Source organism: Perca fluviatilis, chromosome 16 (genome assembly GCF_010015445.1).
Source record: "Perca fluviatilis chromosome 16, GENO_Pfluv_1.0, whole genome shotgun sequence".
Taxonomy (NCBI): domain Eukaryota; kingdom Metazoa; phylum Chordata; class Actinopteri; order Perciformes; family Percidae; genus Perca; species Perca fluviatilis.
Window position 1 is genome coordinate 33,593,465 of NC_053127.1, and position 22,861 is coordinate 33,616,325.

At 40.9% G+C, this 22,861-nt stretch overlaps 1 protein-coding gene across 5 annotated transcripts in view; it reads right to left on the bottom strand.

The window, feature by feature from the left end:
- The window catches only part of ntm (neurotrimin), a 526,533-nt gene that overhangs the window by 19,751 nt on the left and 483,921 nt on the right, over positions 1–22,861 (bottom strand). For all 5 annotated transcript variants that reach the window (XM_039777165.1, XM_039777169.1, XM_039777168.1 and 2 more), the window contains one exon: positions 9,521–9,646. In XM_039777165.1, coding sequence (XP_039633099.1) covers positions 9,521–9,646 — 126 coding nt within the window. The remainder of the gene's footprint in view (positions 1–9,520; positions 9,647–22,861) is intronic.

Genomic DNA, 22,861 nt, shown 5'->3' on the forward strand with positions numbered 1-22,861 from the left:
CGATTTTGGTTTCATCTGACCACAGCACCTTCTTCCACATGTTTGGTGTGTCTCCCAGGTGGCTTTTGGCAAACTTTAAACGACACTTTTTATGGATATCTTTAAGAAATGGCTTTCTTCTTGCCACTCTTCCATAAAGGCCAGATTTGTGCAGTATACGACTGATTGTTGTCCTATGGACAGAGTCTCCCACCTCAGCTGTAGATCTCTGCAGTTCATCCAGAGTGATCATGGGCCTCTTGGCTGCATCTCTGATCAGTCTTCTCCTTGTATGAGCTGAAAGTTTAGAGGGACGGCCGGGTCTTCGTAGATTTGTAGTGGTCTGATACTCCTTCCATTTCAATATTATCGCTTGCACAGTGCTCCTTGGGATGTTTAAAGCTTGGGAAATCTTTTTGTATCCAAATCCGGCTTTAAACTTCTCCACAACAGTATCTCGGACCTGCCTGGTGTGTTCCTTGTTCTTCATGATGCGCTCTGCGCTTTACACGGACCTCTGAGACTATCACAGAGCAGGTGCATTTATACGGAGACTTGATTACACACAGCTGGATTCTATTTATCATCATTAGTCATTTAGGTCAACATTGGATCATTCAGAGATCATCACTGAACTTCTGGAGAGAGTTTGCTGCACTGAAAGTAAAGGGGCTGAATAATTTTGCACGCACACTTTTTCAGTTTTTTATTTGTTAAAAAAGTTTGAAATAGCCAATGAATTTCGTTCCACTTCATAATTGGGACCCACTTGTTGTTGATTCTTCACAAAAAATTACAGTTTTATATCTTTATGTTTGAGGCCTGAAATGTGGCAAAAGGTCGAAACGTTCAAGGGGGCCGATTACTTTCGCAAGCCACTGTATATAGGCCTTAGTGGTCCCCTAATACTGTATCTGAAGTCTCTTTTATATAGGCCTTAGTGGTCCCCTAATGCTGTATCTGACGTCTCTTTTATATAGGCCTTAGTGGTCCCCTAATACTGTATCTGAGGTATCTTTTATATAGACCTTAGTGGTCCCCTAATACTGTATCTGAAGTCTCTTTTATATAGACCTTAGTGGTCCCCTAATACTGTATCTGAAGTCTCTTTTATATAGACCTTAGTGGTCCCCTAATACTGTATCTGAAGTCTCTTTTATACAGACCTTAGTGGTCCCCTAATACTGTATCTGAAGTCTCTTTTATACAGGCCTTAGTGGTCCCCTATACTGTATCTGAAGTCTCTTTATATAGGCCTTAGTGGTCCCTATATACTGTATCTGAAGTCTCTTTTATATAGACCTTAGTGGTCCCCTAATACTGTATCTGAAGTATCTTTTATATAGACCTTAGTGGTCCCCTAATACTGTATCTGAAGTCTCTTTTATATAGACCTTAGTGGCCCCTAATACTGTATCTGAAGTCTCTTTTATATAGACCTTAGTGGTCCCCTAATACTGTATCTGAAGTCTCTTTTATACAGACCTTAGTGGTCCCTAATACTGTATCTGAAGTCTCTTTATACAGGCCTTAGTGGTCCCCTAATACTGTATCTGAAGTCTCTTTTATATAGGCCTTAGTGGTCCCCTAATACTGTATCTGAAGTCTCTTTTATATAGGCCTTAGTGGTCCCCTAATACTGTATCTGAAGTATCTTTTATACAGGCCTTAGTGGTCCCCTAATACTGTATCTGAAGTCTCTTTTATACAGGCCTTAGTGGTCCCCTAATACTGTATCTGAAGTCTATTTTATATAGACCTTAGTGGTCCCCTAATACTGTATCTGAAGTCTCTTTTATATAGACCTTAGTGGTGCCCTAATACTGCATCTGAAGTCTCTTTTATATAGACCTTAGTGGTCTCCTAATACTGTATCTGAAGTCTCTTTTATGTAGACCTTAGTGGTCCCCTAATACTGTATCTGAAGTCTCTTTTATGTAGACCTTAGTGGTCTCCTAATACTGTATCTGAAGTCTCTTTTATATAGACCTTAGTGGTCTCCTAATACTGTATCTGAAGTCTCTTTTATATAGACCTTAGTGGTCCCCTAATACTGTATCTGAAGTCTCTTTTATGTAGACCTTAGTGGTCCCCTAATACTGTATCTGAAGTCTCTTTTATATAGACCTTAGTGGTCCCCTAATACTGTATCTGAAGTCTCTTTTATGTAGACCTTAGTGGTCCCCTAATACTGTATCTAAAGTCTCTTTTATACAGGCCTTAGTGGTCCCCTAATACTGTATCTGAAGTCTCTTATATATAGACCTTAGTGGTCCCCTAATACTGTATCTGAAGTCTCTTTTATATAGACCTTAGTGGTCTCCTAATACTGTATCTGAAGTCTCTTTTATGTAGACCTTAGTGGTCCCCTAATACTGTATCTGAAGTCTCTTTTATGTAGACCTTAGTGGTCTCCTAATACTGTATCTGAAGTCTCTTTTATATAGACCTTAGTGGTCTCCTAATACTGTATCTGAAGTCTCTTTTATATAGACCTTAGTGGTCCCCTAATACTGTATCTGAAGTCTATTTTATGTAGACCTTAGTGGTCTCCTAATACTGTATCTGAAATCTCTTTTATATAGGCCTTAGTCGTGCCCTAATACTGTATCTGACGTCTCTTTTATATAGACCTTAGTGGTCCCCTATTACTGTATCTGAAGTCTCTTTTATATAGACCTTAGTGGTGCCCTAATACTGTATCTGAAGTCTCTTTTATATAGACCTTAGTGGTCTCCTAATACTGTATCTGAAGTCTCTTTTATGTAGACCTTAGAGGTCCCCTAATACTGTATCTGAAGTCTCTTTTATGTAGACCTTAGTGGTCTCCTAATACTGTATCTGAAGTCTCTTTTATGTAGACCTTAGAGGTCCCCTAATACTGTATCTGAAGTCTCTTTTATGTAGACCTTAGTGGTCTCCTAATACTGTATCTGAAGTCTCTTTTATATAGACCTTAGTGGTCCCCTAATACTGTATCTGAAGTCTCTTTTATGTAGACCTTAGTGGTCTCCTAATACTGTATCTGAAGTCTCTTTTATACAGGCCTTAGTGGTCCCCTAATACTGTATCTGAAGTCTCTTTTATATAGACCTTAGTGGTCCCCTAATACTGTATCTGAAGTCTCTTTTATATAGACCTTAGTGGTCTCCTAATACTGTATCTGAAGTCTCTTTTATGTAGACCTTAGTGGTCCCCTAATACTGTATCTGAAGTCTCTTTTATGTAGACCTTAGTGGTCTCCTAATACTGTATCTGAAGTCTCTTTTATATAGACCTTAGTGGTCTCCTAATACTGTATCTGAAGTCTCTTTTATGTAGACCTTAGTGGTCTCCTAATACTGTATCTGACGTCTCTTTTATATAGACCTTAGTGGTCCCCTATTACTGTATCTGAAGTCTCTTTTATATAGACCTTAGTGGTCCCCTAATACTGTATCTGAAGTCTCTTTTATATAGACCTTAGTGGTCCCCTAATACTGTATCTGAAGTGTCTTTTATATAGACCTTAGTGGTCCCCTAATATTGTATCTGAAGTCTCTTTCCCGAAATTCAGCCTGGGTGCAGAAATACAGCCACTAGAGCCAGTCCCACAATGAGCTTTCCTTAGGATGTGCCATTTCTGTGTCTGTAGCTATTGAGGAGGAGAGAGGGGGGGCAAGGTGGAGGGTGGGGGTGTGGCCTTGATCAACTGCCACTTTGCTTGCTTGTCTCTCTCTCATGGGCGGGCCAAATTCTCTGGGCGGGCAAAGCAGAGAAAGGGGAGGTAACCTTTCCCCTTATGACATCATAAAGGGAAGATTCCCGATTGGTCCATCTGAGCTTTCATTTTCTCAAAGGCAGAGCAGGATACCCAGGGCTCGGTTTACACCTATCACCATTTCTAGCCACTGGGGGACCATAGGCAGGCTCAGGGAACTCATATTAATGTTAAAAAACCTCATAAAGTGACATTTTCATGCCATGGGACCTTTAAACCAAATGTTGCACCAAACATTCAACTCAATGTTGCACCTTCGATTAATCGCGGTCTTTAGTCGCATTCTTTCAAATCTCAATTTTGATTTGAAAACCATTCATCGTTCAGCCCTAATCCAGAGGTTTCAAATTAAACTAACCTGTGGACTGTTGGAAGGAAACTGGAGCACCTGGAGAAAACCCACACAGGCACCGGGAGAGCATGCACACTCCACCCACAGTATAAAAATATATACACACAATAGGTTTTTAGCCCAGCATGGTCAAGTAAAACTAATTTGGCCAATGGATGACTCAGCTTCCTCAATCTCCTACATCAAAATGTATTTATAGCCAATTATAATGGATTGCACCTTTAGGAGGTCTGAAAAGAAAACAGCTCTGTTGTTCACAGCGGAGCCAGGAAGTTAAAGCGGCAATGAAACCAACCGCTGGATCCAGTTAATGAGATTTCACAGCAATGGTTCCCAGAGATAGCTGGGATCAGTCCCACGCCTCGGAAACACGTATCGTCCCCCGTGGCCCAGCAGCCGGTTGTGTCAGACCGTTCTCTCCTCTGCTTGACTCACTCATCCACTATTTGTCTAATTAAGAGTAATAATTACAAAAGGGGGAGAAGACTGCTATTGCTCCTGTAAAACCTTTTTTAGGTGCACAAGTCTGGGATGCACATTCTACGTTGCTTTCACAGGCTATTGATTGACTGTTCAATAGAATGAAAACGAATGAGCAGCTTTTTCTGATTAGGCACTATTTTTACTTTCATACACCCTCAGCCATAACACCCGCACACTGTGATTAAATAAATTTAAAAAAAGAGTTTGAACTTCATCCAGCCATTTAACTGTCATTTCAGTGTCACTTGCACTGGACATGATGCCTTCAAATAGATACTCATACATTGGTAAACTGATTATGGATTGTTAGGGTTGTATTGTATTTGTCTGCAATTTTCCTTGGTAACTATTAATCACTCACTCACACTTGGCTCCCACTGTTCATTTGGCACAGTCAAATCCAAGTAATTAGCAAACGCTGTGAAAATCCTACTGACAGAAGTGAAGATGCAGTCAACCAGAAGGTCACTGAAATCAGTAAGCCACCGTTTAGATCATTGATTTGGTCCTTCAGAAAAAAAAACTGTCAATTTCCTTGCTACACTGTAGAAAATAATGTGATAATCTGTATGTTTTTACTACAGAGTCAAAGGTGTATAAAGGCCCGGACACACCGAGCCGATAATCGGCCGTTGGACAGTCTGGGAAGGTCGTGACTCGAGTCTGTTCGGTGTGTTCCGTGCTGTCGTCCGTATAAGGGGCCGTCGGCATTCATTTTGGGCGATTTGTCATGTATAATCGGTGGGGAGGGCACTGCCGGCAATCGGACTCAAATGACCCATCTGATTGGTGGAGTGCTAACCAGGAAACAGGGAGCGGGATGAGCGTGACTAGAGTCTCTCAAAATCTGACGAAAATCTTTGTTGATCTGAAGTGAAGACAGATTCAGCAACTGCACGGCCTATTTCTCTCTTCAAATGTTTTCAGAAACACGTTTCAGTGAACTATTTTAGTACAATATGAGATCGTATTCTGAACGAGCCGCCATGACAGTCTGGCTTTGAACTTGAAACGTGATGCGTTCGTCCAATCAGCTGCCGGTTTTAATTTTTTGGGGCAACAATACAGATTATTGCTGTTATGGAGACGTATTACGTCTCGTTGCTTCGGTGTGTTCCGAGGAACTTTTTGGACCAACTCGGGGAGACTGATCAGTCCGACTGGCTTTTCTGCTGACGGTCGGCCGTCTGGTTGGCGTGTAAGCAGCTTTAGTCCCATATAATGAAGATGGACGGAGAGAACAATTGGACCACGCCTGTGTTCAAAACAAGCTTTGGATCAAAGGATCTTTTTTAGGCCAAAAAAAGTCTGAAACGATGGGGAGTGACGTGATCTGTGCCTTCCTAATGAGAAGTACTGAAGATAATATACTCAGTTTTATCTTCATTCAAATGAAGGCAGTTGTGTGACAGCCACAGCTTAATATCATTAAAGGGGTTTTTCCTTATCTGAATCGATGGTCCCTCAGCATACGACAGTGGGTGTTATACGCTGTAAAGCCCCTTGAGGCAAATTAAGGTTTATTGGGCTATATAAATGAAATTGACTTGACTCGAAACAAACAAGTTTTTTAAGACGTTTCGTTCAATCATGTTTGAAGGCCAGAAGTGTGAATGTTTTGAATGGCAACATTCAAAGTCAGGGTAAAAGGCTGCATCCCTTCAGCTCTTATCTGCAACAAACACTCAGTTTGTCCATTATTTAGCCAATGCATTGTAGTTACACATAGTAGCAAAGATGACCTTTGTCCTTAATACTTTTTTTTTTTTTAATGAAGGCCGTTACTGTACTGTAGTTACTGCAGCAGCTCCAGTCTCTGTTAGACACTTCAGTCCAAATGTTAGATTTATCTGGATTTTCTCAGGTGAAGCTACAGTGTTAGGCAGACACAGCCTTTGATTTTGTACAAGTTTCCCCCCCCACACACAAAAATAACAAATGTAATGATGCCTTCAGTCTCTCATCTTTTCTTTCATCATCTTCTGAGCCTAGTTCAAAAGCAGCTGTTGTTATCCACACTGTAACACAGTAAGTTAGAAATACTTGATAGCATTCAGTCTACACAAATGTCAAAGACTGATATTCCCACTTTCTTGGTGAGTGTTAGTGGTAAGTAGGTCTTCAGAGTGTGTGTGCAGACCAAAGCATTGTAAGGCTGAGACGATAGTCTCAGTCCCGTTGCAACTCCGTGGACTAAGATTATTTTAGTCCAAAGAGGACTTTAGGAAATTAAGCTCAGTCTAGTATGGAATAATGTTCTCTGTCATTTTAAAGCTGAAGTGCGGAACATTTGTCTCCCCCCCCTCTGGCAGTGAGAGTAATTACACAAACATTGTCGACGTGGTGAAGAAAAGCAGTGGGATTCATAATAACTCTGCGTTGCTGTAACCCCCCGCCTGTAAAAGTATTGTGTAATACAGGTAGACTGAGCGTGTAACCAATCAGATTGCCAGAATAATAACTTACGCTGTAAGTGAGCAAGGTTAGTTGATGGCACTTTGTGTACTGCTCATGTAACAATGTTGTTGTGTGGTTAATGAACTATTAGTTCTCAGTACAAATAGGCTGTATCGGCATCCTTCTGATAAAGGTCCCATAATGCAATTTGCATGTAACAGTACAACTGTGAATCACATATGGACAATTTCTGTTAAAATAGTAATAATTAGTCTACATCCACGACGTTCTACTTCCGGGATTGCTCCGGTGCTGCCCGGAAACTGCACTCTTAAGAAATAAATCCGTAAAATAACAGTGACTTTACTCAAAAAACGAAAATTTAGAGTGTAGTTACAGTAAAAATACAGAACATTTTCAGTTAAAAAAAAAATATATCTTCCATACAAGGCTGCTCCGTTAGTAAACTTGTAAAATGAATCTGTTCTTTAATGAATTTTTAGCTTGTTTTTGACACATATATTTACCCTTTTGGTGTTTGGCCCTTTATGCTTTGTTGAAGCACGCTAATCCAATCATTTACAGCTTTAATACAGACGGATACAGACGCCTCCAAGGCTGACAAAAGTTGTCGGAGCACAAATAAAGGTCCCATAATGCAATTTGCATGTAACAGTACAACTGTGAATCACATATGGACAATTTCTGTTAAAATAGTAATAATTAGTCTACATCCACGACGTTCTACTTCCGGGATTGCTCCGGTGCTGCCCGGAAACTCAGCTGGATGACACTCTTTTTGGCTGGATGTCTTTCTTTGTGTTGGTATTTGTGTCCCGTTCTTGTCCTGTGTGTCACTTAAATGCACATCCTTACACCCAACCCACAATTTCTTCCTAACCCTAACTAAGTCGGGACAACAAGGGGTCTGTCAGTATGTTGTTGAGTTAGGAGCGACAATATCACTCAGCATTGTGTAAACTCATTTGGCAAGGGCTTGAACGTAACAACCGTTCATTTATATCTATACGTTTTTCCCGCTTCGGTCCTCCTACAGGTTGGAAGGAGAACTGTCCATTACATTACATTATCCAGTTCATTCCAACTACAGATCCGCTACCTGATCTGGCAAACTAGCATAATGTAATGGACAATTCCGCTTCCAACCTGTAGGGGGACCGAATCGGGAAAAGTTCTCTAGTGTTGCTTTAACAGTAGTGCTGTTTATACAGCAATATTCCTTGTCCTTAACAAATGTGTAATGGTTAAGATTCTACTGCTATATATTTGTATACTGCAAGAACTCAGTATGCTAGGCATACAGCAGCAGTCTAGAAACCAGACAGACGTGCTCCAACACTGCCTTCATTAAACATAAGGGTTTATTGGTTGCAAGAAACTATATGTCACTCAAACCAGAGTGTGCAATGTCTTTAAATTGCACCAATTGCAATTTAACACCAAGAATTTACAATGTACAAAAACATGGAAACATGAATGCAGATGCTCATTTGCTAGAGTCAACAAGAAGCTACAAAAAGCATAAGATATCAAAGTCCCCAGACTTTTTACCATTTGACCCCGAAGAGTGTGACTGGTAGCAGGCAACTGCAAACTGCTAATACAAAAAAAAAAGGAAACAAAGAAGTCCTACGGCCATCTGTTCTACACAGCCTGCGTGATAACGTATGCACAAGCATGTCACATTTCACAAAAAGGAGCCAATCAATGTCCCCTCTCCCTGCTTATCTGCGTACAGACAGGTCAGTCACACTTGTGTCATATTAACAATTCAATTCCCGGATCCCAGCTTCAACACAAAGGACAGCACAGATGCAAGCACAAAAGCTCTGTCTTTTTAAATGTAACTCATTATGAAAACAAACATCTTGCCTGATTAAGTGAAGCATGGACACACAGGGATACAGAAATAGCATTTGGTTTCCTTTATTCTTCTGTAAAGAATAAATGGCATGAATGCCATTGAGCACGCACAATGGAACTATCCTGATTTTGGACATACTTGCCATGGCGTGCCTAAGAATGCATAACGCTCCACACTGTGTTAATGCTCACTGTGTTAATCCTGTCATTCAAAGTGCCTCCAGAACGTTTACATCTATCCTATTATCCTAATTAATTAGTCCAATAACAACAGGGTCAGTTTGCTTTCCTGCGAACAATTACGTTGTAATGAGGATCTGGAAACAGGTAATGATGGGTAACAAGTGAAGCGAGAAATCCACCAGGGGTCAAACAAAGTCAGAGATGGGGCGATAAACAGAGAGGGCTGAGTGGAAGAAACACAGGCAGCGACAAGGACAGTGAGGAAAATGAAGTAGGAAGCAGAGCAAGTGATTTGTTTAAAGGGGAGCTATGCAGTTTTTTTTAGCTTAATTTACCTTAACTGAACAGCTTCGGAGTCATTGGAATGGTTATTATGACTTTTTTCGAGGAAAGCGAAGAAATTGCCAAAAACTGCATAGTGCCCCTTTAAAAGGAAAGTGTGAATATATCTTATGTACTTATTCAGAGGACTAACAAGTTACCTGAGGAGGAGAGGAGTTTCCAGCTGATGGAAGGCTCTGGTTTACCGCTGGCTTGGCACATCAGGGTGACATTGGAGCCTTCATTTACCACAATATCTTTCGACAGGTTGATGATTTCTGGTGGCACTGTGAAAGCAAAGGAAAAAATGGGTAAAGGGAAATAAAGGAGAACAATTGTACACGTCAATTTGTGCTTTTTTTTTGTTGTTTTTAAGACATGTCTCCTCTAAGTTGCTCTACTGTAACTTCAAGGAAGTGTATATATGTAGCTGGAGAAAACCTGTAAAGTCTGCAAGCTATAACTGGAATGCTGCTTTCAAAGAAAAATGGTTTAGTGAAAGAATGGCAAAGGACAATTAAAATAAAAAAGTAAAAAAGAATAATAATATATATCAAGGTTGATATGATATCATATGGTTAGTGTATTTCTATAAACTGTGCTGCAGGAATGGCCCATCTCTTGCAATGGACCAATGGACCTTTTCACAGCAGACATTTGGACTTGTTATAGTAAGAAAAGCACAGCTGAAATTGATAACCTTAACGATGGCTCAATTCCATAGTGTCCTAGTAAGCTATTTCAGTGAGTCAGCATGCACAATACCAGGACCTCTCCTAAGTGGAATGCAGCCATCAGTAATGGTTTAATACCAGGGTCTCTCCTAAGTGGAATGCAGCCATCAGTAATGGTTTAATACCAGGGCCTCTCCTAAGTGGAATGCAGCCATCATTAATGGTTTAATACCAGGGTCTCTCCTAAGTGGAATGCAGCCATCAGTAATGGGTTTGAATACACCTGTGCTTTTCCTATGACATGTCAACATGTCTGCCGTGAAAAAGGTCTATTGCCTCTTACGGTCTACACTAAGTGGTAAACCAGACATTTAATTGCTATTAGTAGTATTTTGGGATGTTAATTAATTTGCAATCATTGCTGACACTGAATATGATTATAATCAGGCATGGACAGTTTGTTTTTTTGTTCACCCCACATTTGTCAGGGAATGTGCAGGCTTGGACCCAAAATGCGGAAGGTTGAGACGAGGAGGACAGTGTGCAGGTCTTGAAGGTTTATTTAAATAAGACAGATCCAACAAAGGAAAGGTTTCCTAAAGCAGGCAGGTAGAAACTGGCAACCGAGATCCAAACTAAAATCTATATACTGGAAACAAAGAAGAGCAAAATCCAGGAAAAACTCAGCAAATGACACGTTACGACGACGACCGGACAACAGACAAAGAAAGCACAGAGACTAATGCTGCGTTCATGTCACCTCGGAGTAACAGGGACCACCACCGTGGTTACGTTGTTTTTCCGACTCTCAGCATTCACATGGTCGGGATACGTGTTCTTCTTCTTCTGTTATATTGGCGTGTGGCATAACAACTTGTTGCATGACTGCCACCAACGGTTGGCCCTAGCCTAGAGCATCAGGTGTGTGAAAACATGGCCGAAATAACAAAAAGATTTGCTGCTGTTTTCTTATGCAAGCATCCACACAATACATCGCCAGGTGTGTGTTTGTGTTATCTGCAGGACAACCAACGGGCCTCTTTATGAATAATTGTAAATTGTAAATTGTATGTCTGTGTATGTTTCTTGGCAGAGGCATTTGTCCACAATAAACAGTTTATTGTCATTGAAATATGTTCAGTGAACCAAAGTCGCCTCCATCAAACGTCAGCAAAATCCAGCCCGAGTTTCCCACCTCTGATTCCCAGAGGAAGTTGCGTGAATGGTGACGTTTTCACTCGGAAAAACGTTTTTCCGATGTTCATGAACGCACGGTAAATACACAAGGTAACAAGGGTGAAACAAGGGACAGGTGACACGAGGGCTCACGAACAGGTGAAACACATCAGGGAGGGGCAGACAATCACAGAGGCGGGAAAACACAAGGCAGGAAGTAAAGCAAGACATGACACAGGAGAAACAGACACTACAAAGTAAAATAGGAAACTGAAGCATAAAACATACACACATGGTAAAACACAATGAATACAGAAACATGAAAACAGGGAATAAATTAACACAATAAAACAGGAAAAACATGACCAATAACATTTGAGTTGAGAGTATATTTTAACTTGACTGGAAACAAGATGGATCTGTGACGTCATGTTTTAGTCACTCTGGCAGATGAGTTTGGTTCCCCTCCCCTTTCTAGCAACTTAAGATCTGACGGGTCAATGCCAACCGTTTTTATAATATAGGCGTGTATAAGTAGATGACTTTAAAGAGGAGCGTCTGCGTCCTGGCTGCTGAACAGCAAGTGGCGAGGCCACGGTTTCCAAGAAAAACTCGTGGGGATTATTGTGAATGAAGTTCACGTTAAGTACAGCGCAAAGTCACCTGTTACATTGCTTTGATGAGTTGAGTCTATCCGATCGCATCCAGATGCATTTTGGTCAACGCCCCTTAAGATATTGAAAATTAAGTGAGAGGTTCCAGACTAATTTGCATTTGCGATTTGTTCTGGCAATGTCAGGCTAGATTTTTTAAATTACGAGAAACACAAAAAGCTGGTGTAAAGGCAATACGCGTTATTATGGAACCCACTGCAGTTCTGGGCAAGACCTGCCCTTCGATAGCATTCACGCGCTACGATTGGCCAGGCGTCAATGATCACGCGAGGTACAGGAAGACGTGTCAGTCGCATTCATTCATGAGACAATCCCCATTCCTTACTCCAATGACAAAGTCAATATCCCCTTTTGCAACACACAAATCAATTAATGGATAAGCAAATGTTATCATTGTATGTTTAATTCACTCTGCTTTGTGTCAGACATGTTTAATTCCCTATGGCCAAGTAAAGCTTTGAATCCAACAAAGAGAGAGCGACATATTCTCCTTCTTGCCTTAAGTCCATGAAACTGGTTAGCCAGCAGTTCTTGTCATTCACAACGGTCTACTAAGAAGCTCAGGGGCTTGCACAGGACTTCCTATGGGTCAAAGGTAAAAACAAAAGGGGCTCCTGTACCAAGGGGCTCCTGTACCACATGTATTTAGCCAGGATGGGGTTAATTGTACCCTGGGGTCACAAGGGGGTGGTAGAGGCACTCCGAACACAGCACACACCACTGACCAAGCTATGAATGTACCTACAGTAACTTTGCTAAGTAGTAAACATATTGCACAATTACTGTATTATCTTCAGGGGTGAATGACTATTAAGTTCACAATGCACAGTACCTGCTCAGCTACTAACAGCACACAGACACAGGTAGAGACTAGGTAGAGACTAGCAGGTAGTGATGGCCAAATGAAGCCTCATAAAGCTTCGTTAAAACATTTCCTTCATTTTCTAACCCCAATAGATGGCACTCTTGGTTTAAAGAAAAAGGCTTGAGGAATGTCAATGCAGTGTGCTTTTAACCCTTTGTTGAACAGAGAGCGCCATCTAGTGAGCTAAAAAATAAAGAAAATGGTTCACAAAGCTTTATGATGCTTCATTTGGCCATCACTATGTGATGAACATATTGTAGTGGAGCATTTTGTAGTTAACCCTAGAAAGGCCAGCATTCCATTTAGTCCTAAAACTGCAGAGCGGGTAATATTTACCCGCTGCCGAAACAGCCTCAGCCCTCGCAAATATGGCATTTCTTGAAGCAGTTAAGTTATTCATATTTTTTTTTTTAAACAAGTATGACTTGACAAAATAACTATTTCAAAGTCACTTTAGGCTCTTTCTTACAGATAAAAACACACACGCACAGGCTGTTACTGCACTCTCAGTGCGTGCTCCCAGTTGCAGACACTAGTGATGGCCAAATGAAGTTTCGGGAAGCAGTGTCTTTATTTTATTAGCCCACTAGATGGAGCTCTTGGTTTTAAGAGAAAGTCCTAAGGCATTGCAATTCAGTGTATTCCCAACCCTTTGTTGAACACAGAGCGCCATCTAGTGGGCTCAGAAAATAAAGACACTGCTTCACGAAGCTTCATTTGGCCATCGCTAGTAGACACTAGTGTCCCGACACTAAAGAATATAAATATTTACATGTAGTATAGCTAGTGCAGTAGGCTAATGTCAGAAATGTCTACATGAGTTGCTTTTAACTAGAATGTGTAACGTTATCGCTGGACTGTAACTGAGGCACCTGTCTCGTCCACGTATGAGGGCTGCTAAGCTGCCATGATAAGGGCAAGCTGGGCGCTCCTCATCATCACATGGAAATTCCTCATCTGATGAAACTGACGGGTCAGTGATCCCTCCCCGATCATACTGTATTCTCCCTCACTCATGTCCAAATCTAGCTTGCTCTCGCTGCTCATATGGCAGCCGCCTTGTCAAAAAGACGTGTAAACAATACGCGTTGCTAGGCGACCGGCCGTGTTGTGAATGCTGAGCACAGCAATATACAGTACAGCGGGGGTGAAACTTAACCGCTGGCGGTTTTAGGTATAAATGATCATATTTTCATTTTCTTTATACCACACCCAGCATAACTCACTAGATGATTAATAAACCCATTTTAAGAAGGCATGGACTGAGAGATGAAGGGGTGTTATAATAACATGCATTTAAAAATGGCAATGGGCACATTTTACCTTTCTATTGTTAAAGAGACAGATGTTTCTCTCAGGACTTGGTAGAGACCAAAACCAGAGAGTAAATCTTGGACATATGTTTACCAGGTGGACACAGGAGACTGTCCTCCCCTGAAAAACGGCCACATAAGTCTTTTGTTCAGGCAGCAATTACGATGCATATTTAGGTTCATAGTGGCGGTGCGTAAGAGCACCAAAGTCCACGTAAGGAGGAAGGTTTGGATTACGGTTACGTTTAGAGTTGCGGGTGTGAATGCTCCTCTGGCTCGCATTTTCTGCTAACGCTAGGGGCGTTAATCTATGAAACGCACCTGTGGGTTGTTTTAAAGGGTGAGATTTGAACCACTTATATAGTATGGTTTGGAGGACTTGTTGGGACACAAACATGACAAATGCATACTAATGTTGCTCTGTGTGCTGCAATTTCACCATTTCAACTTAATAGGGGTGATATGTCAGTGTTTTCTGTCTAGTCTGTTTCTGTTGCTCCCAAGTGGCTGAAAATCAGTTCAAGGTCTACCAAATGCTGTGGAGCTTAACAACTGAGCGAGGCAAGCTTGAAATACTGAACAGGTGAGGCACGGCCCGAGCTTAATGTATACATTCAGGTTCAAAATAAGTGAAGTGGCAAGGAGACTGAACAGGGGAAGGCGAGTTGGAAGATGCAAGTGAGGAGCTTGTTGCAAACACTGGAGCAGCTGTGGCTCAGTGGTAGAGCGTTCGCCTGCCAATCGGAAGGTTGGTGGTTCGATCCATACCCCTGCAGTCCCATGTCCAAGTGTCCTTGGGCAAGACACTGAACCCTGAGTTGCTGTGCATCCGAGTGTAAATGTATGTGAATGTTTATCTGATGAGCAGGTGGCACCTTGTACAGTGTGTGAATGGTTCTTGTACTATGTAAAAGCGCTTTGAGTAGTTGTTAAGACTAGAAAAGCGCAATATAAAAACAGTCCATTTACTGGTGAAAGCTTGCACCTCTTAATTTGTCTGACTTGCTAATACTCATTATGTCTCAGCAGTTTTCAAAAGTGGAGATTCTACAGCAGAAAAGTGGTCGTAGCGATATAGTGTCTTTAAAAAAAATCTTCTGTTTATGGGTGTGACATCTCGTTAGCTTGAACGAGCATGGTCGACAGACAGCACTGTTTGCTCTGTTCCCTGCACTAACATTTAATGTCACCCTGCACATGGATACAATTAGGCTCTGAGAACTATATCCAGAAGCACACTGTCGCCCTTGGAAACATGTTCAGAGCCCGTGAACACATTTCCACAGCACAGTACATTCCATGAAGTTCACAAAGATTTTGTTTTCTTTCAAACAACTACAAAGAATATCTGAATGGGGTAATAGCACTTCACCTGTTTTCAATGCAGTTTCACTTTTTAAGAACTCCTGAAGATTACTGCACTAGTACTAAATTGATTCAAAATTAATTCTTAAAGCATGTTTAGTTGTATTGTGTTTGCACTTTCTGCTGTATAAACTGGAGCTACTGCAAAAATGTATTGATTTCTTAGCAGCCAGAGAATTGTATGGCTCCCAGTCTTTTTCTCAAGGCAGACTGCTTAATCAAGCTGTCTTCTAAATGAACTATTGGACAGATGCTCTCAGGCACCACCTTAACTATCCACAGTGCATGGAAGGAATACTACTGTGTAGAATTGTACAGCAGGTCTGTGAAATACATCTCTGGGAAATGAGTTTCATTTCCAGGTTCATAATGTTCACATGCAGCACTTACCCAGCAAAAGGATAATCATTTCACATAAATAAAAGCCAGCTTTATCACAGATGTTTCAAATACTGCAAATGACGTCAAACAGTGCTGAAGGCTAAACCTTATACAGCACCGCGCAAATTGCCTCTGAACAAGCAAAGGATAGATCTATAATACCAAGCACTCTGTTCAGGAGAGATATTACTAAGTCCACTGAGAGTGCTGCTCCAAGGTGAAGACAGATGGTTACAATCAGGGCTATAAACCTGCATGTGTGGATCAACCTTCGTAATGCCCTTTCCATCTGTATAGACCACTCAGAAGAACCGCTGAAATGATCAGGTAATGAGATCAAAGAGCTACTCCTATTACATAAAAAAATCTACTTTTTTTACACTACTTTTTTGGAAAGAAAAACCAACATGGATGGAAGTCCACAGTAGGTCTGAAAGGATAGTGTAGAACTTGTCCAAGCCGTGGATAAAGACAGACCGTTTTGATGACTTTTGACTTGATGAAAACTAAATGACTTGAGAGTCAAATTGGAAGTTAATGACTCCAGACCTGACTAAACTTGAGGCATGATGACTCGGATGACATGTATTCATAACTTTTAAAGTTGTAAGTTGTAATTAAGCTGTTCAATGTAAAATAATATAATTTAATGTTGTCACATTTCTGTCTAACCATCAAGTCGGCAGCGGCAGCTGCATAGCATACGTGAATCATGACATGATTCATGACGTGAAGTCATGAATCATGTCATGATTCATGACGTGAAGTCATGAGTGGATGATTGGCCGTCGGTCAAACTCCTCGCTATGGCAACACATAACATCAAAGAGTCCTGATGAAGCCTCATTGGTCGGACCAGACCACCACAATGACTACGTGGCTGTGCCACAAGTAATCTCTTTTGGAATTAAAGATTTCACGCAAGACGGAAAAAGGCGAACTGCTGAATGCAAGATCTGCTCATCAAAAATGGTGTTTTTGTACTAGTTATACAAACTAGCCAATCATTTTATTAGAAGGGCTACTAATACCTTGTCTTTTCTCGTCATATATACAGGATCCTACAGCTAAGAGTGCTTTATCTTGGGTGTAAGAAAAATAAAGTGACTTGATTTGGGATTTGACTTGCCTTAACTAAGGACTCGACTTGACTAGACAGAACCTGTTACCTGACCCGAATAAAATAACTCGAGACTTGCTCAAGATTTGGACCAAATGACTTGAGACTTACTTGGGACTTGAGCAAAGACGACTTCAGTCAACACTGGCCCTAATTAATTCAGGAGTGTGGAGACATGGTGGTCAAAATATGATGTACAAGTATTTTTTATTCTGTTTGATATGGTTGCCTGTATTGGATACACAGATAAGCTCTCCTGAATTAGACAATACCATTTCACAGACAAATACATTCTTTTCAAAAGAAGCAGGCCAGTTGAGTGCCTTTCATCTCAATATTTAGTAAATAAAATATTAATAAAATATTAAGTTTAAAGTAAACACCGTCCTCTTGTGCACAGCTCTGAATATACTTTGCATAATAATATATGAATAGAACAAAAAGATTGAAAACACAAAACCCCACAAATGAGCTGCTTATTATCGCCAGAGTTCTTCGAAGTAACAAAGTAAATGAATAACTTTCTAAAAATGGTTAATTTACAGAATGTTTTTTTTTCTGTCAGTGGTGTATTTAACCCTTGTGTTGTCCTTTGGGTCACAGTGACCCGAAGGACAACACAAGGATTATGTACTTCCATTTACTTTGTTGAGAATTGCTCTCTAAACAAGGGTTAATACAGCACCTTAGTTCTTGTTTGTACAGCATTTTGGTCAGCTTAAACTGTGTTTAAATGTGTTCTAGAAATAAACTTTACTTACTTACTTTACACAAACAGGGTTTAGAGAGCAATTCTCAACAAAGTAAAGGGAAGTACAAAATCCTTGTGTGGTCCTTCGGGTCACTGGGACCCGAAGGACCACACAAGGGTTAAACATAAATTGTATAACAATATTTACATTGTTGACTTTATATAAGGGTGGTGATAGCGCAGTGGACACATGCCTTTGGTGTGAGAGACCTGGGTTCAATTCCCACTGTGATACATTGACCAATGTGTCCCTGAGCAAGGCACTTAACCCCAAGTTGCTCCAGAGGTGTGTGACCTCTGATATATATAGCAATTGTACGTTGCTTTGGATAAAAGCATCAGCTAAATGAAATGTAATGTAATATAATATATGGATGATTGTTGATTTATCACTGAGAGATTTTTTCAAATATTAACAGTGTGTCTCCATGAATAATTCCTTGACTAAATTTTAACTTCATTAATCATTTGAAAGAATTCCCTTATTTACTCTTATTTCTCTTTAGTCACGCATTGCCGGACATATCTCCACAGCGCTGTGGAGTAAGGTCTGGCTGCACTACAGATGCATACTGGGATAGGAGAAAAAAACTCTCCGGGTTGTTTGCATTTCTTTAAACCAATCACAGTCCTCTTGGGCGGCGCTAAGCTCCGGATGCAGCGACGGTGGTTTACAACAACAAATTACAACAACCCTATCATCAAAAAAGAACATTAATGTTAATATTCAAATATTTAATCGCATGATTGCCAATAGTTAACTATTTTTATATTAATTGCAAACTAATCACACATTTGTTATCTGTTCTGAATGTACTTTACTGTACAAATAATGTAGCTCATGCTTTACAGCAACAGACACATTGTACTAGTCTGGTCAGCTAAATGTAACAATGTAATGTAACAATGTCATTGTGTTTAACCACACGTGGGAAAATAACGGCTCCCAAAAACATCCACTTCTACTGAGTGGGATCAAAACCGTGTGAGAGAAACTGTGATGGCTCATTGGAGGCTATGTGCCCCACGGGGCATATGCTCCAACGGGAGTTGTCTGGCCGCTGCAGTCATGTTGCGTGCACTCATCATTGGTCAGTGCGATGACTCTATGTTCAATGTCCCGCTGTCTGGCTACTGGCAGAAAGTACTCTGTGAAAGGCATCTCCTCTATCTTCATAACAGTCAAAGCGTGCGACCGAAGTTCCCACTGTGGGTCAAAATAACGTGCAGTGACCCCGAGGTAACTGTGATTACTGAGAGAAATCTCCGGTGAGTGCAGCCGTGCTGCATCGCTTCCTGAGTTCCCAAACCACGGAAGCGGCAAAGGTCCAAATCACAGAATGCGTGTGTGTTAATTTCTTGTCAAAAAAAATAATTGTTGCGTTTAAAGAAATTGGCATTAACTTGTTATTATCGTGTTCATTTTGACAGCCCTAATAATATTGCTATTTTGCAAAACCCCAGGATACATTCAATTACGAGGTTGTATTTTTTGTCTCCTAGTGCCAACATTTTTAAGAGTGTAGCTGAATAAAGTATATGTGTATGGCAGATACAGTATGGTTAGGGTTATATCTTATGGTAAATAAACTATGTTTAAGGTTAGGAAACATAAGTACTTATGGGGAGTAAGAAAGGGAAAAATCGTGGTTGCACTTAAAGGTGCTGTAGGTAGGATTGTGAAGATCCAGGACTTAGCCAAACAATTTTAACATCGACAACTTCTCAGTCCCTCCCCCCTTTCTGCTAAAGCCCAAAACAGTCTCCTAAGCCCCTCCCCCCACAAGGGAGAATGAATGTGTGTGCTTGAACAGTGATTGACATGCAGTTAGACACCCCATCTGGCCCTGATTGGTGCATCTGAACAGGGAGTGGTGGATTTTTGAAAATCCCACTACAGGCTGTAGGTGGAGCCAGAGGAGCTGGATTTTTTTTTTTTATGACCTGCTTCATGTAGTTCTACTGGAACATAGGGTCAGTTTCAGCTAATAGGACAGAAAGTTAGTTTTATAAGTCTTACCTACTGCACCTTTAATTGCAAGTTTGTGACAGGATGTAAACACCGATCTCCTGCATGAAAGTCTGACTTGTTTCACATTCACTGCACAATCCCACACCCTTTATTTCTGCCAAAGGATATTCACTGGCCCTGAACGTTAGCATTGCATGAGGTGTAGAATCCTCCAATATGTACATAAGTGTGGCCACTGGACCGTTTGTATTTATTCCCGACACAGCCAATGTACGTTAGCTGTGAGCATGTCTGCAGGAGTGTGCCTGTGTTTATGTTCAGCTCAGTCTCTGACTGATCTTAGAACTCAGCAGAAAGTCCAGCTCTCTCTCTTATTTCCAGTTTCTTTTCTTTTTTCCTCTCGTCTGTACCATTTAGAAGCAGATTCATAAAGCCCGGGATTAGGCAAATGTTTCAGTCAAATTGAAATATTTTCAACTTGCATGGAGATGACAGGTCTTTGCGTTCTAGCTGAACACACGGTTAGAGTACTGAGCTGCATTAGAAAGGGATCACATCATGGCCAGTGTAGAGGGGTGAAATGAATACAGCAGGAATTACCAATAACTCTTTAAATATACATATGGGCTTGGGAGTATTGCATAAAAATAGACTTAGTCTCGCATGACCAGACCATCATCCACAGCGCTGCGGAAGAGGGTCTGACTAGTCCACACAGCATTCTGGGATGGGAGAAAAACGTGCTATGGTTTATTGGCATTTCTTTAAACCAATCACAATCGTCTTGGGTGGGGCTAAGCTCCGGACGGAGCCACGGTGCCTCTGCAAAATAGCCTCGGGAAGGAACTTGTTTTGGTGGAACGTGTGTACGTTCAAAAGTAGTTTTAGTCGTGCAACAGAAAACTCAGATTGGACAGATAGTCTAGCTAGCTGTCTGGATTTACCCTGCAGAGATCTGAGGAGCAGTTAACCATAGTCCTCACAAACCCACCGGAGGTTAGAACGCCAACACAAAGAAAGAGGAAGGTGACAGGATATCCAGCCGAAAATGAGGGACATCTGGCGGAATTTCCGGTAGCACCTGAACAATCCCAGAAATGAAACGTCGTCGATATAGACTACATTCTAAATCAATCTAAAAGGATTAAAAACCAAGTGACAGAACAGCTGTCACTTGGTAGGATGTAGAGCAGCACTCCACGTTTGAAAAGGTGAGCCAATGTTAACAGGGCAGTATCCCGAGGCTGTGGATGTAACATCAATGTTACTTTTAGTTGGCTATCATCCATTCGTATTCAGTAGGCAATAAAGGAATATTACCATGGTAATGTTATCTGCCGTAATTTGATTTAGCTGCTTGATTCAAGCTCGACCCAAACAGTGAACAGCATTTTAGTGAACAAGTGAGTGAATTCAGCCTCAGAATGATTCAGCTCTGCAGCCGAGAGGACAGCCGGCTGCAATAATGACGAGTGGACAGAACGGCAGGGTGTTCAAACAGCAGAGTTTAGGGATAACAACGAAGGATCGCCGGGTATTGTATTACTGCAGAGCAGAGTGACACGGGCACTATGTGTGTGACCCGTTACAGCCGTCTACATACAGGTGGACAGTGTTGTCTTTCTGTCAATGCTGCAATAGATGAGAAAACACCTGTAACCATGGTAACTCTACACATCAAAAATGGCAGCAGATGTAGCCTCAGGAAGGTGACCGACATCTGGCCGAAATAAAGGACATCCAGCAAAATTTCCGCCGGAATTTCCGGCGGCACCGGAGCAGTCCCAGCAGTGGAACGTCGTGTATATAGACTAAAGTAGACCTATTTTCAGGGAAAGTCAATATTTGTGTGTTGTATTTATCTGGAGTCAACTAAAATAAAGGGGACAAAAATCGTTTCAACACATTTACAGATTTACATCGTTTTAATTGTTTTAATTGCTTGATTAATGTATCTGTTAATGATCATAATACATGTATTTAATATGTCCACATACAGTACGTTAGCCATAGCCGTTAGCATTCTGATGTGACAACTTCATGGGTACATTTCAATTATAACTGCTCTTGTGTGGTGTGTTAACATTTACATACAGACATCTGAAGATGTATCTGAGTGTCTCCAGACATATAAATAACACGTCTAAATCTGACATCTGAAGATATCGTTGATGGCTGCGTAGGCTGTGATGATGACTTCTGGATGCCTCACACTTATTAGGTTTCCCTGAATAAACATTGTTTTTTTCTTTTCTTTCTTTATTCCTGACAAATCTCTCCAAGCTAACTTTTTGTCATTTCCATTTCAAAGTAACAAGGAAACATCTCTGTTTTGACATTTGAGGATCATCAACTAAAATCCCACGAATTGAGCATCACCAGTGCTTTAACTTGTTTCAGTCACATCAGACTTGTTTGTAAGACACAATCTCTATGAATAATTTATTGGATGTCAGTTTAATCCCCATTTACCCTTCATGAATGACAAAAGCATACCGCAAGCGACTCAGCATTGCTTCTGTTTAGCTGTGGTGCAAGAGGCCAAGGCTGAACCACTGTGCAATCAAAAGAAAAGGTTGAGTTTCCAATTTATTTAATACAAGCTGTCAGGTTATCAAAGTCTTGGACATATCTTAGGGTTATGTTGCTAATTATAATACACTTTGAATATAGCGTAATCCTGTTCATAATCCTTGTTTGCTCTGACAGCGTGATGGATTAAGGCAAATGAGTCGGCTGAAAAACCAAGACAAGTGTGCCGTAGATCATAACACTCGAGTGGAAATGAAAATCTATCTAGTCTGCTACTGTTCAATCTGATGGTTGAAGTAGAGAAAACATGGCAGGGGATCACCAAAGTCATTAGGTTTTATCATTTGGGAACCATTATTGTCCATCCATCCATTAGATGTTGAGATATTTAACAGGATAAGTGATTATATTGACCTGCTGTTGGCGTCAGAGATGAGGACTTGAGTTTGAGACTCGAACACTAGTCGCATTTAAGTCGCACACACAGTGACTCAAAAGACTTCAGACTTGACTCGCACTCTAGATGCGGGACTTGTGAACAATCTTTATTTGAAGGCAATGCCTGATGAGTTGACTGTAACCTATAACCTACCTACGTAACACGTGACGTATCTGCTGCGCGCGGCCACATATAAGCCATTCATCATAAGCTTTAGCTTTAAACAACAAGGCCCAAACA